Genomic DNA, 19,551 nt, shown 5'->3' with positions numbered 1-19,551 from the left:
TCTGTGGTTTAACCCACAGCGCCACCTGCATCTCTCTACCATATGGACTTAGCTGTTGCCAAAAACTTACACATTGCTCAATTGTAGCAGAAAAACCTCAAAGCGGTTTACAAAGAGAATAAAACAATTAAATTATCAGTAAAAACAAGCATGGCCAGCAGCCAGGGATTGTAGGAGTTGTAGATCTGCATTATTTGGTGGGGAAAAGTTTCCCCACACCCAAGTAAAAGGGAAAACAATTTCTGTAGCTGCACTGCGTTAGAACGTAAGAAGCGCTTGCATGATCAGGGCCGCGGTCCCACACCAAATGCACATTTTATTTGTTTATTTAATATCCCACCTTTCTTCCAAGGAGTTCACGGTGGTGTACAGGGCTCTCCCAAAGGGCTGCCTTTGAAATGTGATCAGAAACTTTGACTGGCTCAAAGAGCTGCAGCCAAACTGTTGACAGGGGCTGGTTATAGGGAAGCAGATGACTCCTTTGCTACAAGAGCTCCACTGTTTCCAGGCACAATTCAAAGTGCTGGTTGTGACCTATAAAGCCCTACGTGGCTTAAGTCCAAGCTATCTGAAAGATGGTATTCCCTCACTTGCCCAGGCTCTGAGATCTACAGGGGAGGCCCTTCTCTTGGTGAATAAATTAAAGCACATCGCTTCCCCCAAAGGATTGTGGGAACTGTACTCTCCCCCCCCCCCGCCGCCCCCAGAGCCACAATTCCCAGAACCCAAACTACAGTTCCCAGGACTCATAGAAGGGATCCTTAGGGTCATCTAGCCCAGCTCACTGCAATGCAGGAATCTCAATGCACAGTCCTCCATCCAATTTGAAACCATACCTGACCCTGCTTAGCTTTGCAGATGTGCTAGCGTTTTTATTGCTGCACCACATAAGGGGAAGTGGCACACTTTATAAACGTGCCTTGGCTATGCTCTAAAATGCATGGTGTAGTTTACTAGGGGTAACCTCACAGGTTGTTAATGAGTTTTAGTTGCTTTGAGTCATTTTCAGTGGATAAAGTGACAACAACAACAACAACAACAACAACAACAACAACAATAGATTCAGGTAGGTAGCCTTGTTGGCCTGACGCAGTCGAAATAAAAATAAAAATTGTCCAGTAGCACCTTATAGACCAACTAAGTTTGTTCTGGTATAAACTTAGTTGGTCTATAAGGTGCTACCGGACAATTTTTTATTCCCCCCCTAATAATAATAATAATAATAATAATTACACTTGATCTTAGCCAAAAGGCCGAGAAGTGATGTTGATGATGATAATAAAAAATGGGGTAGTAGCAATGGTGGGAATACGATGTGTACCTGCTATAAGGTGGCTGCTGGTTCGATTCCTTTCTATGGTAGAAGTTATTTTACACTGTAAAAGTACTCTTAAAGTGACATAATAAGATTAAGAATGGTGCTGCGAGAGGGACGTGGGTTCGATTTCTTTCTATGCTAGAGGTTATTTTAATTTACACTGTAAAAAGTATTCTTAAAGCGACCTAATAATAATAATGAGGATGGCGCTGCGAGACTGCCGCGGGTCGATTCCTTCCCGGGGCAGAAGTCACACTCCAGCGTGAAAGGTATTATTGATACCTTCATGTACTATTTCCTCCCTTTCCTACGGAAAGAGCCGTCCGCCCTGAACTCCCTCGAGGAAGGCGGGAGGAGGCTGCCGAGATCCCCGCTCTGACAGGGCCGCCCTCCCGTCTCGGAAGCGTCGCCCGCAGGGGAAAGAGGCGAAGCGGCCGCTGCCTCAGCAGCAACGCGGACGGAGACGACGCAGCCGGGAAAGGCGGCGGAGGGCCGAAGGGAGGAGCGAGCGAAGGCGGCGCGAGAGGCAGGAAGAGGCCGCGGCGTGGGCAAGATGGAAGTGTAAGATGGCGGAGCGACCGCGCAAGCCCCGCTTGCTCCGAAGTCACCCCGTTTCTCTCTCCTCCTCTCCCCGCCGTAGGATAAGGGGGGATTCCCTGCCTATTAGAGGGGGGGGGGTGCGTGTAAATTCAGGGGAGTGGGTGAGGCCGTTCAAACTCGGGTGGGAGGAAGAGGGGGATTCCTGGAATGGCCTTTTTTCCTGAGGTGGATTTCCTCACATTTAGGTGGCTGAGGGGAAATTTTTTTTTTTTGGGGGGGGGGAGATATTTCCTACTTGGGGGATTTTTGGAATTGACCTTTCCCGAAGCAAACTTTCTCACATTTAGATGGCTATGGGGTTTTTTTGGGTGGGGGGAAGAGGTGACCTGCAGCTGCCATTTCCAGAGGTAAATCTCTAATTTAGATGGCTAAGGGTTTTTTGACGGGGTGGGGGGAGTTTCTGTGATGTGGAAGGAGCAAATAGAGGGGTGGATTTCCAGGAATTGGCAATGCCTGAGGTAATTTCCTACCCTTCCCCACCCCCCCAAAAAAACAATTGGAGGGATGGCTGAGGAAAAAAAGGGGGGAGTAGAAAATGAAATCGTTCCTAAGAGGGAGAGGTGAGATGGGGGTCCTGGAATTGGCATTGCTTGATGAAATTTCCTAAAATAAAAGAACACCAATATATTTGAAGGGATGGTTGAAGAAATGAGGGTGCTGGAGGGATGTCTATAGAAATTCCTCTCCTCATAAAAGTTCTGAAGGGGTGAATGAGCAATTGGATGGGTGCAGACCTCCTTGGGCACACAACATTATTTTTATTTTTTCATTTCATAAAATTTATACACTAGATTGTAAAAAATAGAAGAAAAACCCTCAAAGTGACATACAATACCAAAAAAGATAAAACAATAAAATTACCACTAGAAACAATTTAAAACATTCAAAAAATTAAAATCAGTAAGCTAAAAAAAAGTGTAAAACAGGCACCAGCGTTCTAAGTATCTGGGATAATATTTTTAGGAGGTACTGAGCAGACAGAGAAGGGGCTGCCTGATAAACTTGCAGAGATAAAAGGAGATGACAGTCCCTTCATGCAGGCTCGCAATCTACGTAATGCACACAGTACAAAATGAAAAGCGAGTGAGGAGGGCAGAGGAAAGCAGATGAACCCAGGACCCAGTTCTTGAAATTATATAATCTCACTGGCATCATCTGGCTCCCTGCTTTCAGTGGCACTGTCAACATTAATTTTAGACTCTAGGTTTAATGTTCTGTTGGGTGGTAATATGTATTTATTCCACTTTTGCCTCCTTCCATTCTGCTGAGGGGAGCTCTGGGCTTCTGCACCAAAATCCTGCCCTGACCATTGCCTGCTTTTTAAGTACACTACACACAGTATCCAGCAACTCTCAGTCTTCTGGCTAATGGATGGGGCCAGAGTGTGGGTACGTCTACTAAGAGTAAAACATGCATAGGGTTGCACTGCAGATTTTGTTAAAATTTCCCTAACTGACGGTCACCTGTTGTGTCACCTACAGGTTACCAGATCTGTGGAGATTTTTATGCATGATCATCTTTTTCTAATTCAGAATGATTAATCTACAAGGGAGGAGGGGAAAGCACATTTTCATGTCACATGAATGTCTGTAAAATATTTCCATATAGTATCCTTCACCAACCTGGTATACTCCAGATGCTGGTGACTACAATTCCCACCAGCCCTAGCCAGACTTAAACATCTAGAGCAGGGGTCAGCAAACTTTTTCAGCATGGGGTTGGTTCACTATCCCTCAGACATTGTGGGGGCCCGGACTAATATTTTTTAAAATGAATGAATGGATTTCTAAGCCCCACAAATAACTCAGAGATGCATTTTAAATAAAAGGACACATTCTACTCATGTAAAAACACACTGATTCCCGGACCGTCCGCGGGCCGGATTTTGAAGGCTATTGGGCCGCATCCGGCCCCTGGGCCTTAGTTTGCCTACCCATGATCTAGAGGGCACTAGTTCAGGAGTGGCTGTTTCATAGGGCCTTTCTTACAACCGGCACACATAACAGTTTGTGAGCTTAAGTCTGAAAATAGAAAGGATCCTGCACACTGGACAATATTGCCAGCTTTTCTTTCTTCCACACCCTCATCGTTGCTCATTTTCTGCTTCGCTCTGTCTTGGCCCAGTCCCACCCTTGCAAAAACAAAAGTAACAAACAAAAATGAAGTGCCTGGGACTGGATAAGTCAAAAGCAAAGTCCATTAGTAGTTGCTAGGATAGAGCAGCTTCATTTTCATGAAGTAAAAATCAAATCCCTGTGTCTCTTCATACTTGAGAAATGATCAGATTGGTTCTTCATTTACATAGAAACACTAAGCTTTAATCAGTGCCTCTACAAGAAATTATTAACTGCAGGGCTGACATGTTTATATTCAAATTATTTAATATGAACTCTTTACCTCTGGAGGGCTCCAGGTTCCCCATTCCTGCACTACAGAAATTGGACTTACTCCATCTTCCCATATGATATGCATCATTCATCTTTACTATTTTTTAAAATGAAGCTGTTAAGGATAACTTTAAACTTTATAACTTTAAAAAAATAATATGGTTACTGTTGAGTGCCAGATGGAGAGTCATTTTTAAACGCTTTACACATGTTATCACAGAGCAGATTGTGTGGGATGAAGGCCACCATCATGCTGAAGCTAAATAGGTCTAAGTCTGGTCAGTGTCTGGATGGGAGGCCGGCTGGGAACCACATGTGGGTTCCATGATGAAAGAAAGACAGGACATAAATGTAAGAAAAGTAAATTGCAAGCAGTTTTTGTTGCAGATGAAAACTTATGGGTGATAGCAAGGGTCTTGACAAAAAGATGGGTTTTGAGAAGTTCATTTTGAGTTTCTGTTCATAGAAATGTATTTGTTTAATTTGAAAGTTGTACTGGACAGGATTGTCTTTATTTAAATGGAAACCATCTTAAAGCTGGACATTTTCTTCGTTTATTACTGTGTCTTCCCCAGAAAGGGAAAAGGTTCCTTCCCCCCTCCCCCCAGGGTGTCCTGAAGTAGAAATGGATGGGGGTTATATTTGGTACAATCTGACCCTATGCACTTTTACTCAGAAGTCCCACTGACTTTACTAGTACACAATACCAAGTACTTAGGTTGCAATCAAACTGTGTGTGTGTGGCAATGTCAACTGGTATCATTCTTAGCATATTGATGTAGTTGCACTCAAGACGGAAATACAAAAAGAGATTAATTTGTGTGATAGTAGTTCCATATTTTCCAGCAAGACACACTGAAAAGAGCCTTGACCTCCCTGAACCTTCTGATTTATTATGAAACAATGCAAACTTTTTCTCTTTTTGCTCCAAATGGGACCACTCTTTGTTTTAAATGCACTTCATCAACAATAATTCTTCCTAGACCCATTAGTACATTCAGTTGCTTTCTGTACTGTGTTCTTTATTTTATGTGGGGCATTAAAAAAATGGGCTTTGGTCATAGAGAATCTGCAGGGATTTCTCTAGATGTAGGATGGAATGCAAAGATAGCCCTCTACCAAAGAATCAAATATACGTATCAACAAAAAGCAGTAACCGTTTTTGCAATGCATGAATGTGTGTGTTTGTGATCTTGCTTGCTTGCTGAAGTTTCTGCTGGATCAGCAAAATGTGCGATGAGAACTGCACCTCAGCGTATTTTCAGAAGGGGGTCCCCTCTTTCCCCCCTCGCCCTATCCCAATGCAATTTCAAAAACAATGCTAGAAACTGTGGAAGTTTGTGGAAGAGGCGTTGAACTTGTTTGAAAGTGATGAGTATGACAGTTCTATTCAAACAGTTGGCTGTGCTTGACATAATACATTGTACTTTTAAATATGTTGCAATACGGGGACCCGAGAATAGCCTTACCCTCCTCCTTTTATATAGCTGTGGCAACTTTCTGTTGTTAGTGCTGTCTGTCTGTTCAGCAGAACCCATTGTCCTGAGGATGTATAGCGGTCACGGCTTTGTGGTGTTTTTGTTTTCTTTTAAAAACTAACATTCTATTTCTTTATAATGGAAATAAATTAAATAATATTGTCTGTAGCTTAATCGGGATTGTGCTTAAATAGTAAACAATAGCTAGCAAGTGCATCTAAGCACTTGCAAATAAGTGTGGGTTGCAGTAGTTCTTGCTGGCTGTGGAACATGCCAGTCTGCTCCATCTCTAGTTGTGCTTTAAAAAGGTATTTATGTGTGGCTGGTTGCTTAAAGTATGAGGGTCCACATTTGTGAATGGTGTTGATAGCAATGCAGGAATCTTGGGAGATGCCTATCTACCCTATGGAAGGACTAGATAGCATCCACAATTGGATGTACATTTGTTCCCTGATTGAGCAGATGATATGATGTTTGTTATCCCACTTCTCCATTTCTAAAGAAACAAGGCAGTGCGAAATTTACAAATAACAAGTAAAGCAATTCAGAAGGTACTGCAAAAGTTTCATGGCAAGCTCAGGCAGCATAGAAAGGGACACCAGCAACTCAACAGGGCCAGCACAACTGTCAAGGTTTCAAGGCAAGCTCAGCCTCCTTAGGCAGGGAATTTTGCAGTCTTCTGAGACTGCCAACAAGGCCCTCTCCCAAAGAACTGTTGTGATCCAGCCAACATTTCTGTTGTTGAGGCACAGAAGGAAACTTCTCCAACAGACCTAAACTCATGGGAATGTTTATAGCTTGGGTCACCAGGGGCATAGAAGGTTGGTTACTGGTCATTGCTAAGGGGAAAAAAATTAAAGTCCTGCTCAGAAACAGTGTTGTGATGCGGGAAATATCTGCCCCCTTCATATCTGACAGTTAGTGGCTCTTACAGGGGGAGCAACAAAGCCCCACTTTGCATTTACCCCTCCTGCCGCTATAAGCCTTTTGCTGGAAAAACAATAATAAGCAGCAACAGCCACTACACACCACCAGTGGCTTGAAACTGATTTACAGTGGAATCCTATATATGTGTCTATTTAGAAGCAAGACCCATTGGTTTCATTGGGGCTTGCTTCCAAATAAGTGCTTGTAGGACTGCAGCCTTAAACATGCAGGAAAGCTCTTTCCTTAGCATATATTTTGACTCCATAGAGGTAGTTTATAGCAAAGTTAGACTATGCATTTCTAGGACCAACTCATGTTTTCAAACAAGGACTTAAGAAGAAGAGTCCCACTGGATCAGGCCTTAGTCTAGCATCCCATTTCCCACCATGGTCAATCAGATGTCTGTAATCAGCCAACAAAGAGGCATGAAGGCAACAGCACTATCCTACTGGTATTCCCCAGCAACTCATATTTACAGGTACTCTGCCTCTGGACGTGGAGGTACATGGACTGTGTACACTGCATAACTTTAAAGCACACCCCTGCTCCCTCCAAAAAGATTATTTAATTTACCCCTCACAAAGCTATAATTCCCAGTACCCTTAACAAACTACAGTTCCCAGGATTCCTGGGATAAAAAAAGTGTCTCAAATTTATGGTGTGTGCACAGAAATGGTTAACAGACACTGATAGACAAATTTATAGTGAAGTCTGATCCCTGTCTAAAGCTATCTTGTGGCAATGAATATGTGCTGTGAGAATTAAGTGTATCCTTTTCTATGTCTGTTTATGTGGGCAGAGAGTCTGTGTTTGCCAGTTGAGTTCTCTTTCAAGCAAAGCTTGTATGTAAGCTTAATTGTAATGGTTGGCTTTGATGAGATGTGTCCACTCACACATGTGTAGCCTCACCCAAGTCTGGCACAAAACACTGAGAAAAACAGAACTAAGGAAATATACTTTTTAAAAATAGTTCTTTTGGAGCTTTGTAACAGGAGGCAGGGGTTTCTAAGGTGGATTTTCCACACACACGCCAACACATCTAAAGCACCTTAACATATTTTATTTATTGTTTTTCTAGGAAAGATGGAAATGCAGCTCTTCTGAGCAATTATGAGGTAAAATCATTTTACTGCAATTATAATTTATGTAAAGTCCTGCCCTATTCAGAATGCTAGTTTTAACCTTTGTTCCATGCCAGATCAACAAACAAAGCTTGCATTGTAGTCATACATTTCTTGGAGGAGTGGGGAATATAAATGTTGAAATGTTCCTACAGCCAAAATTTAAAAAGTTCTTCTCACTGGGGTGAAAGCCACACCCCTCTGAAAATTTGTTTTTAAGGTCCTATTTTCCATAAAAATGTGTGGTTGCTCTCTCTATCTGCAATAGAATGATATATACTTGACCTACAATAGTTGTTATGAGCTCATTTTGAAGATCGGGACCTCTTTCAAAAATAGAAGAGAGCCATATACCAAAATTAGCAGAAAGAACAGGAATTAAATGGTTCAGCTCGTATGATGAGCTGCTAGCATTATCAAAGCTCTGATGGCATTTGAGGCCACCTCATAGCAAAGTTCTTTCTTTCAGGTGTATAAGTTGCTGACTGATCTTAAGCAGCAGCGCCGAGAGACCGGGAGAAGCAAGCAGAGTGCTGGGCAGCAGAATTTGAATACTATCATGTATGAAGTGAGTAAAACCAACAATGGAAATGTTCCTGTCCCAAGCTGCAACCTTCTCTCCACACCCCACTAGCCATGCTTCTATGCACAGGATCCCCTTGTTGCCAGCTCCCCCTCCCTCACCTCTCCCAGCCCTCCTCACACACAAGAGCATTTGAAAGAGAGAGAGAGAGAAGGATGGAAAAAATGTGCTTCTGCTGGCTTGATACCATTCATAATTTTAGGTAGCACAGTTATATCCACATGCAGTTTTCTAAGCCAGAAAGACTAACCCATTTAAGCTCTCTTTTTTAAAAAGGGAACATAAGAGCCTTTTACTGAACCAGACCAATCTGTCTATCTAGTTCTGTACCGTGAACACTGACTGGCAGCGGCTCTCCAGAATTTCAGGTGGGGTCTTTCCCCAGCCTTACCTGGAGATGGTGGAAATTGAATCTGGGGCCTCCTGCATGTAATACATGTGTTATTTATTCCATTGAGCTATGGCCCTTTTCCTGAAAATGAAGATTTCAGTCTTCATGGTTCTGAAAAAGGTCTGATTTTAACTAGGAACATAGGAAGCTGCCTCAGAGTGAATCATAGTATTGGTCCATCTAGCTCAATATTGTGTACACAGGTAGCCAGTGGCTCTCTGGAGCTTGAGGCAGGAGTTTTTTTCTAGCCCTACATGGAGATGCTATTGCGTATTGTAACCTGCAACCTTCTGCATGCTTTATCAGTGAGCTGTGTTCCTTTCCCACATATGCCCCAATCAATTTTATTTTATTTTTCTGTATTCTCTTTATTTCTAATATATGAACATTAACAGGTGTGAAATAAGAAAATGCGTTATGTTATCATTAAACATTTGACCTCTGGATTTCCTGCTCAGTGAATATTTTAAAGTTCCCAACAATTTGATTATCATTTCCCTATTTGGTTACAACATGGCTGTGATACATTTGCTAATCTGAAGAGCAGTGTTGCTTTCAGAGAACATTGTTCCTGGTTTGGAGGGATCGGCTTTTAAGTTAGACTTGAAAAGAAGGCATAAAGGTAGACTGAATCAGCACAATTATCTTTTTCTGCCCTTCTAGACACTGAAATACATATCTAAGACACCATGCAAATTCCAGAATCCTGAGGTTGTAAGAGACTTCCTCTTGGCACTGAAAAGCCACAAGTTAACGAAGTAAGTCATTAATATTGTAATGTGGGTTGATGGATTGTAGCTGCCAGATGAGAGGTTCAGTTATTTCAACAGTTGACAAGAGGATGAAATTCATTCCCCCAATCTGCTGCTTCTCCCATGCAACCCCCTCCATCCCAAGATTTGCAGGAGTGAGGCAGAAACCCAGCACTGTGTTTGTTACTGACTGCTGAGCTTGGCCTTGATGTTTGATGCTTTTGAATTTCTGGTTTCAGTATATTCTAACCCATAGAAAAGCATGAATTTCTGAAGCACAGGGAGGATGAAAGAGCTTGCCGCTGCCAGCAGTCATTGGCTAGGACTTAATTATTTGGTCTGGGCACATTCAGTGTCTTATTTTTCTTCCAATGAACTCCTGAAAGAGTGCTTGCAGCCACCCTCTTCACAGTCCCTCCAGGGTGCGTGTGACGACTGCATCTCAAGTCTCTTTCTGTGCTCCACAGGGACTTTGCTATATATTTTTCTCCCAAAGTATGTATGTCTAAATGTATTTTACCCTAAAATAATAATTTTATCTACATGCTGGTATGCTCTTTGAGCTGAGAGCTGCAATACAGAATTCAAAGAAATGCAAAATCTGAAAGGTAACTGCATTCATGGGATGTGTGGATTAGATCCATTTGTATCAGAATTGGCAAATAACAAATTTCTCAAGCTTTTCTGACAGTGCCATGATGAAATGAGTGGGAGGGTGCTTTCCCTTACCCCCCTTCAAAGCTGACCAAAATCTGTGTTCTGTTTTCAAGCAGATTGGACTGGCTCTTCTCATTCTTCTGTGAGGCGCCAGTGCTAAGTCTTTATCCTTTAGTGCTACTTAGCAGATGTTTGTGCCTTTGCAATCCGGTGGGCTCCGTGCTTTCAAAGTAGCGATGAAACTTGTCAAAAGCAATCAGTCCCAAAAGATGGATGAGTGAATCTGCTTTTCAATCTGTTATCTTTTACCGGATTTACCGGTTTAAAGCATTACTTTTTCTCAGTGGCTTTGTAGATCTGAAATGCATTTTATTTCCACTGGGCAGGTCCAATTCACAGCAGAAAAAAAAATCCAAGAGGAACATTGCTGATAAGCATAGGATATAAAAATAAAACAAATGACATACCCTGGGTGTCAAAGACCAGTGCATACAAGCATATAGCGGTTATAAATGTGAAAATATCTTTTATGACATTCAAGGTACCAGCGTTTTAAACTGAAAGTCCAGGCATTCGCTTAAAAAAAGTTTTTATTAATATATTTTCCATAAGTAAAAAATAATAATACATTCAGCATCTCTGTTTACAAATTGTAGAGTCCTTCATACAGGTTAGTTATAGTCAGTTTGAGACATCGCTGTTATAGGCAATATGGGGTTGACAGGGAGAGAGGGCATTACTTCTCCTAAACCATAAGCATGCAATTTATGAGAAAACATGGAACTGCAGATTGTAAAGTGGGTATTAATTCTGGTGGACTTACCACTGATATCCCTTCCATAAGCCTTTTAAAAATGTATTAGTGATATGCAACATGAGTTATACTCAGAGTAGACTCATTGAGAACGGTAGATACTCTCTGAGTATAAAAAGGTAAAGGACCCCTGATAGTTAAGTCCAGTCACGAACGACTGTGGGGTTGCAGCGCTCATCTCGCTTTACTGGCCAAGGGAGCCGACGTTTGTCCGCAGACAGTTTTTCCGGGTCATGTGGCCAGCATGACTAAGCTGCTTCTGGCAAAACCAGAGCAGTGCACAGAACCGCTGTTTACCTTCCCGCCGGAACGGTACCTATTTATCTACTTGCACTTTGACGTGCTTTTGAACTGCTAGGTTGGCAGGAGCTGGGACCGAGCAATGGGAGCTCATCCCGTTGCGAGGATTTGAACCACCGACCTTCCGATCGGCAAGCCCTAGGCACAGTGGTTTAGACCACAGCGCCACCTGCGTCCCTTTCTTTGAGTATAACCACCCTGCTATAATTATACAAAATCACAAACGGAACTAGGAATGCATGGTACAAAAATATGCCAAAGAACAGTTTGAAAAATAAATGGCTCCCAGTCTGTTTTGAAGTTTGCCTCAAGATTTTGGTGTTTCCCTGTGGGTAGTCAGATTTGAAAGATCAGTATTTTTACAATGTTGATTAAACCAAAATGAAACTTTACCAGATTACATGCAAGGATACTATGCTGACAGCAGAGGGAGCTACTAGTTCAGAGTTCTTGTGTGCGGGATTAATACGTTGTTGCTTCCTGAGTGGAAACATAGGCAAGAGAAGTAAGTAAATATTGAGCCACAATTTGCCAGGGAGTTCTCCTGAGCAAGCCTTGCTGGATTGAATGGAGGCTGAATTTTCCAGGGGGTCTTAAGGCGGGAGAAGTTCCCAGTGCCCTTGAATGACCATTGTTACTTGCTTCTGTTCTTGCATTACCACTTCAGAATAATCTATTTGGTTTAGTTTTGTTTGTCTGGACCTAAACAAATGTTAAGAGAAATTGTTTTTCTATTATTGTTAATATTTTTAAGAACATAAGAAGAGCCTGCTGAATCAGGCCTGTGCCAATCTAGTCCAGCATCCTGTTCTCACAGTGGTCAACCAGATGCCTGTGGGAAACCTATAAGTAGGATTTAAGCACAAGTGCACTTTTCCTGTGTTTTCCTGCAACTGGTATTCAGAAGCATTGCTACCTCCAAGCATTTAGACAGAGCACAGTCATAATGGCTAGTAGTCATTTATAGCTTTTTCCTCCATGAATTTGTCCAGTTGTCTTTTAAAACCATCTAAATTGGTGGCCACCATCGCCTTCAAACTCCACTATATCTTTTTTTAGGTGAAGCAGCCATAACTGTACACAGTACAGTAAGTCTGCAACTTGCACACATATAACTTGTGTGCATTCAGCTTTAAGTGAATGGTAAATTAATTTTTTTTAAAAAAAGAGGGTGGGGTTCTGGGAAAAATGGCTTTGGCAATTTCACCTGCCATTAAACCTTTAGGCACAAACTCTGGAACATAACTCCCATGTAAATTGAGGGCCTAATGTATTCCAAATGTGGCTGCACCGTGGATTTGTGTAACTACATTATTATATTAGCACTTTTATTTTCAGTTCTGTTCCTACTCATCCCTAGCATGGAACTTGCTTTTTTCACAGTTGCTGCTCATAAGAGGATCATACACTCAGCTCTGGGAGATGTTTTAATTGAGTTCAGATTTTCCCTGAGGTTATTTTAAAAACAAACATATCTTAACGTTGTGAAGAAATTAAAACTGATTTACATGTTTAAAAATCCATTTTTTTAAAAAAAAATACGTTTTTATGTACCCTGCTGATGAGTCTTCCCTACTCCGCTTTTTGTCTTCCTGGAGCATATTTGTGCACCCTAGTATATGAGACTCCTAAAGGGTTTTTTCTGGCGCCTCTGAACTTGAAATATTTTCTTTTCCAACTGTCTCTGGGACAGCTCTATGGAAAAGTGTGCTGTGGGTTGTAGTCGGCATCCAAAGAATCCTGGGTTCAGAAAGAGTAGTGGTTCTGAGTGTGTCTGAACAAAGAGTTACAATGAAAATTGGATGGTTTTGAAACTTTCGGGCCACTAAACGCCACTGTGGGTTTGGGTTATGGATGTGGCCATGAGCCTGTTTCCAAGCTCCCAAATGGTTTCATTTTTGCCTGTTGTGCAGCTCATCTGAGGTCAAGCTGCAACTTTGGCTCTCCAGCCATTGTTTTGTGGCCAAGAAGTGTTAGCATGCGGATGGCTCCTGTAACCAGAATCCCTAAATTATATGGTGGTGTGTTCTTTGCATTTGCACAGGGCAGAAAAACTGCAGCTTCTCAACCTCAGGCCTGTGACTGCCGTTGAGATCCAATTGGTAAGTTGTGAAGTTTCCAGGTATCCCTAGCCCTTGAAGAGCAGTGACCCTTTTCCTTTTGTGTCCTGAAATGTTCAGAGTCTTTTGATGCTGCTCATTGACCTTTTTATATTTCCTGCTCCTTGTTTGTTGTTTCCCTGACTGCCCTCCACTTACCTTGCTGTTTAATCGGGCCCTAACAACCCCAGTGATTTTGCCAGCGTTGTCACAAAGTGACATCTGATGTGATGACATCATGGACAACAGTAAATGAGCCACGTAGTTGGACACACCTGTGCTGCTTAAATGGCATTCAGGGGAAAATGGGGTGGGAGCCAGCAGAAGACAGATAAATTTCATGCAGCTGTTTAAAATTTTTGTGCCCTGCTTTTTAGTCTGTAGTCAGTTTTTCTTTTCTTTTCAAATGTTTTTTTTTTATTGTATCTTTGCTTTTGTGTTGTAAGCCTTCCTTAACAATTTATTTGAGGGCTGGGATCTACATTTCAGGAATAAGTATAATTAATAACCAGATGCTCAAAAAGCAGCATTGGAACAGCACAAAGACATTCATAATCAGAAATCATTTGTGTTTTTGTCAGTCATAAGAATGAACATGATTATTGCATTTATAGCCCACCTTTCACTCTACGGGGCTCAAGGCTTACATGATTCTCTCTGCCATTTGATTGCCACAACAACCCTGTAAGGTGGGATAGGCTGAAAGAGAGTGACTGGCCCAAGGTCACCCAGTGAGCTTCATGGCTAGGTGGGGATTCGAACCCTGGTCTCCTTGGTCCTAACCACTGCACCACACTGGCTCTCAAATTTAGTGGTTTTGGCTCAGACCTCTTTATGGCCAAGAGGATGTTTGGCGGGGTGGGCACCAATCTCGTGCCAAAGTGTGTTGCACAGCATAGTGGGCCACAAGAGAGGTGGTGAACAGTGAAGGGTGAGGATGCAGGAGGGGAAAGTCTGGTGGCAGTGGTGTATCCTAAAGGAGTGATATGAAAGGCCAGAGGGAAACACATGGAGAAGCAGCAGCTATGTTTGGCTGCCCCCTTTGGTAAGCCAGCTGGGGCTGCAGTTCAGAGGGTTCCAAAGATCAGGGGTCAGCAAACTTTTTCAGCAGGGGGCCAGTCCACTGTTCCTCAGACCTTGTGGGGGGCCGGACTATATTTTTTTGGGGGGGAAATGAATGAATTCCTATGCCCCACAAATAACCCAGAGATGCATTTTAAATAAAAGCACACATTCTACTCATGTAAAAACACACTGATTCCTGGACCGTCCGTGGGCCAGATTTAGAAGGCGATTGGGCCGGATCCGGCCCCTGGGTCTTAGTTTGCCTACCCATGCGCTGATGATGATGTACCCTCTGTCTCTAGAACGGTTTGCCCTAATCCTGGCTCATTGAGTTGATCTACAAAGGCTAGAAGGTGAGCCCTATTGGGTCTGCTTGCCTGCCTGCCTGCCTAGCTGCTATATGTGGGTTTTCTCCCTCAGCCACCATTCAGGGACTTGATAAGTCCCAATTTCCACTCTGCTTGCCTCTCCAGGTCACCTAAAGCCTAGCAACCGAAGCTAACAGACCTTAAAGTACTGTGTAATAAACAGGTATTGACTGATGCGTCATTGAGAACCAATGTACCCTTGAACACATAAAATGTCTACTGTTTTAGAAGGAGATGAATAGCTGAAGTAAACACTCTGAGATGGCCTCTGCACCCGCTGAAGCTGTGGGAGTTGTTGAGTCAATGAAATGGGAAGAAGGTGATTTCTCTGCTCCCTCTCCCCACCCCCAACAAAAGGAAGTTCATTAGGTTACAGCAGATTGAAGACAAAAGGTGACTGCCAGGTTAATCCCCCCAATAAAAGCACTTGTTTCTAAACCTCTTCCTGAATGCAAAGCCTAGGAAATGGATCTGGAAGCTGAAGCATGTGGATATCATTCCATGTTGCAGAATTGACTTAGCAGTACATTTCCCCTTCTTTATTTATTTGCGTGTCTGTGCTGTCTCTTTTCAAAGCAATGTACAGCAAGCAGGAGGAAAAGAAATTGAAATACAAGCTATTGCAAGGAGAAATTAATTTGAGACTGAGTATAAAGAAGTTAAAGAGTGGGATCCTGCGTCAGCATATGGTTAAGAGATGTTCTTTTTCTCATTGAGATAAGAGTTTACGGGCAGATGCTTACGGGTGAGAGATGGAGACTTATGTATATCTGATTTTACTTGGCAAGAGGAATAATTTTCTGTTTGCTCTTGTCATGATCATCATGTTATGAAAATGTGACCGTCCTTTCAGAGAGTCTTTCCTTATTCCATTGAGGCAAATTCCCTGCAGTTCCAGAGAACAAAGGCCAATTTAAAGGTGTGGGTTGGCAGTTGCCATAGAAAAAGAAGGGACTATCTGGGTGTGTGTGTCCCCCCCCAAAACAAGACATTTCTGAAAACATGATGTGTTAACGTTTGAACATTAAGGGGATTGTGTGTGTGTTTTTCCCAATGATCTCTTTGCAGCTTGTGAAAATTTGGTATTGGTTACAGTAATAGTTCATTGAGTTCCTTTATTCAGTACCATCGCTGTACATTTTTACACTGCCCAGTTTGCTGCTTGAACGACCACAGCAGGAGGGCAGCAGCTTCCTGATCTTACCTCTCAGCTTAGCAAAGATGCAGCAGATCTGTGAAGTGCCTGACATCCTGGCATGCTTTGCCCAAAAGGGCCCTGTGGGCAAAATTCAGAGGCCTGGCAGGCCTAATGAGGCCCACAGGCTAGAGATTCAGCAATGCTAGTCTGTCACATAGAAGGAAAACATCTCTGATTTAGTGACTCTGTCATGTGCTTCTCTATTTGATTTTATGTCTGTTTCATTGATCCTCTTTTAAAAAACTTTTTAAAGAAGATCTTATTTTTTGTGTTTTAATCTGCAGGTTTTATCCTTTTTTTTGTGCTTTCTATGAACTGCTGTGTCTCTTGCTCCAAAAGAAGAGTGTTCCAAGCATAAGAGAAATGTCCCAAATAAATAAACAGTTAGGTTTGCCAAACATTCTAGTTACATAAGGAGCAGTTTTAGAAGACACAAGGAATCTTGGATTGAATTCACTGGGTAGAAATGAAGGGTTGGATCTAGACTAAGTTGGAGTGACAGCATGGTCCTATGAATGGTTATCCAGAAATAAGTCCCAATGAGTTCCCCAGTAACTGCTTCTAGGATTGCAGCTGTTGGTTTCCATTGAAATCAATGGAATTTGAGCTCAACACAGCTATCTCTTCACATTGATTTCATTGGGGCCTAAGCATCCCTAACTTAGCCTTGCACCACACCCATTTTGGCTATTTCTGCTTTTACAGTATTAGCCAACTGGCTGGGGCTGATGGGAGTAGTGGTCTGAAACATCTGGAAGGTACCAGGTTGGCAAAGTTTGTCTGTGCTTTGCCCTAAGGAACAGTTTGCTCTTAGCATGTGATGGTGGCAAGAGACCAGAGGTGGCTCACTGCTTTTTCCTCTGCAGATCGTGGAAGAAAGTGAGGAGAGGCTCACTGAAGAGCAGATTGAATCCCTGCTCCAGACGGTCACTAGAAATCTTCCTGGAGACCCAGAGCAAGAAGAGCAGCAGGAGTCAGCCATGGCTGCAGAGGAAGAAGGAGATCGGGTATAGAAAGACTTGGACCATGTGGGTGGCCTTGCCAAAATGTTATCACTGGGGAGAGTCAGCCAAACATTCCAGTTGCAAAGAGGTTCCAGGGAGGATGAAGACTCCCCCCTCTCTCATTTGCTGACTAACACACAGTGATATCACCCTGCAGTGTGTTTCATGTTTGTTTATACTCCACAAGAGCAACAATTACCAACAACAGAATTCTTAACAAATGTTCTATTTGTGGGATAAGAAAACTGGATTTTTCTGAGATGCAGATGCTGTGGTTGGTTCCATGTGCCTTTTATGTGTGTACTCCTTTGAGTAAGATTTACATGCAGCTGGCCTTCTGATTACCAGTTGGTTTCTAGTGCTTCTGAATGACCCGACCTGTTTGGCAAAATACGTCTCACAATTGATTGCAAAATCTTGTTCTGCTTCTTTATTTACTAGAGAGGTGTATCCAGTTTTTCCTCTCTCGCATTACCAGAGTGCAGGATCACCCAACAAAGTAAACTGGCAGTAGGTTCAGGACTGGCGAAAGGGAGCAGCTCTTGACGCAACACATGACCTTACAGAATTGATAGCCAACACATGAGCTCAGATAGCTGTAAAAAGAATTTGAAGGTCTGCAACTCAGGGGCAAAGCATCTGTTTTGCATGCAGAAGGTCCCAGAGTCAGTCCCCAATGGCATCTCCAGATAGAGCTGGGATGGACTCCTTGCTTCAAACCCTGGAGAGCAGCTGCTTGTCAGTGTACACAACCCTGAACTAGGTGGAAAACTGATGTTACTTGTATGAGTAAGTGGGGTGACACGATAAATCAATGGAACCTCCATGCACAGAAGCACTAGTACTTCTGAATGCCAGAGGCCAGGGACAAACAAGAGTGGAGAGTGTTGGATTTGTGCCCTGCTTATGAGCATTTGGAAGCATCCATCCAGTGCTTGGCAGAAATTGAATTCTGGACCTCATTCTGATCTCAAGGCAAAACTTTCCCTGCTTTATGCCTTTCAACCAACAGCAAACAGTCTCTTCTGTCCTTAGGCCCTGTGACCCATTTTCCCTCCCCTCCCCTCCCCTCCCCTCCCCTTTTATATCCACACCTCATTCTATTAGGCCCTCTGACCCCAGTCATTATCCTTCTCCTTCGCCCAATCTGTGTTCTTTTCTCTTCAGCCGCATTGCCTCTGGGGCCCCTCATCTCCTTAGTTCTTCAGTCTCCTGGACACTTTTCTCTCTCAGCTTTCTAGATCTCACATACTCCACCTGCTTAGAACTGGTTTGGACTTAGAACACCAAGGTTGGAGACATCCAGCTTTTGCTACAGGGTGACTGTCCTTCTTCCCTGCCCTTGCAGTTCTGGGCATCTGTCAACATCTGCCCACCTCCCTCCCTCCCATTCATGGGAACATGGGGCCCATTTCTGAAACTTTGCATTTTGTGTTTGTAGAAGCTGTGTAAAAGAATGAATGCATGAAAAGATAAGCAGAGATGTAATTTAAATTTGGGGTGTGTGCTCTGTTTATCCAGGCAATGATACATATTTTTGCACGGTCTTTATCAGAGCTTGACAGTTAATTATTAGGGCCTGTTAGTGTGTGAGGGACCAATCCCTGAAAGCAAAAACAAATAGAAATGTTCCTCAGCAGCTAAGAATGCATTCCCTTTCCCTCCCAGCACATTCTTCTGTTTGCGGATGTCGTGGTTTGTAAGCTTAGCTCGAATAAACCCCAGCCTGCTGTGCGAAGCAACTGCCTGAGGTGTGTCTTGAAAGGTTTTGGAGACCTGGAATGTTTCTGCGCCATTTGGTGGCCCAGCCAATAGTTTGGGGGTCCAGCAACATTTGGAGGGCTGAAAGTTACTTATCCCAGATCTAACTCTTCAGAAGCCACATAGTAATGTTAAGTAGTTCACAAATAAATATCATGATCATATTGTGTTATACCTCTTTAGGTATAAAAACTTTGGTCTAGGATACCTTAGGGACCACCTGCTTCCTTCTATTCCTGTTTGATCACTGAGGATTTTTGGGGGAGTGGTCTCCCATGATTCACATGCTGTTTTAATATTGTGGGCCCAGACGGCAGGGGCACTGGGTCACGGAGCAAGGGACGGACTGACACTCCTGTGACGTCACCCCATAGCCGGATGCATCTGTTTGGGAAAATATAAAGATTTGGAAAACAGACACGCTCTGAACTGATGAAGCTGGGGGAAAACCTGCAGTATGTACAGTCTCTGGTGCAAAAGATAGAACTCCAAAGAGATCCTCATCATGATGTTTGGAATTTGGCTTGGTATGTTTTCTATTCTTCCTCTAACATTAACAATCCGTATTGCATGCCAACTCTCATTAAGAACCTAAATTGCTCTTCAAAAAGTGAGTACAGACCTATTCGTACCCGCTTTTCTTCTAAGATTTGAAATGCTTGTTAAAGACGAAAACCAAAACAAAATGGCTTCTACCTATGCAGTTATGGAATATCTGAAATAGCTCC

General features: G+C 42.8%; 1 protein-coding gene and 1 pseudogene across 1 annotated transcript; one reads left to right on the top strand and one right to left on the bottom strand.

Moving 5' to 3' along the window:
* Positions 1-1,123: 1,123 nt before the first annotated feature.
* Positions 1,124-1,265, bottom strand: LOC128403250 (uncharacterized; annotated as a pseudogene).
* Positions 1,266-1,600: 335 nt separating this feature from the next.
* On the top strand, positions 1,601-17,477 carry CRCP (CGRP receptor component). The gene is made up of 6 exons (XM_053366922.1): positions 1,601-1,879; positions 7,789-7,825; positions 8,301-8,399; positions 9,469-9,563; positions 13,373-13,430; positions 16,925-17,477. The coding sequence occupies exons 1-6, from the start codon at positions 1,872-1,874 to the stop codon at positions 17,069-17,071; spliced, it is 444 nt and encodes a 147-aa protein (XP_053222897.1). The 5' UTR covers positions 1,601-1,871; the 3' UTR covers positions 17,072-17,477.
* The last annotated feature ends 2,074 nt before the right edge of the window (positions 17,478-19,551 follow it).

Source organism: Podarcis raffonei, chromosome 15 (assembly GCF_027172205.1).
Source record: "Podarcis raffonei isolate rPodRaf1 chromosome 15, rPodRaf1.pri, whole genome shotgun sequence".
Taxonomy (NCBI): domain Eukaryota; kingdom Metazoa; phylum Chordata; class Lepidosauria; order Squamata; family Lacertidae; genus Podarcis; species Podarcis raffonei.
Note: the sequence above shows the minus strand (reverse complement) of the source record. Positions and strands in the feature narration are given on the sequence as shown.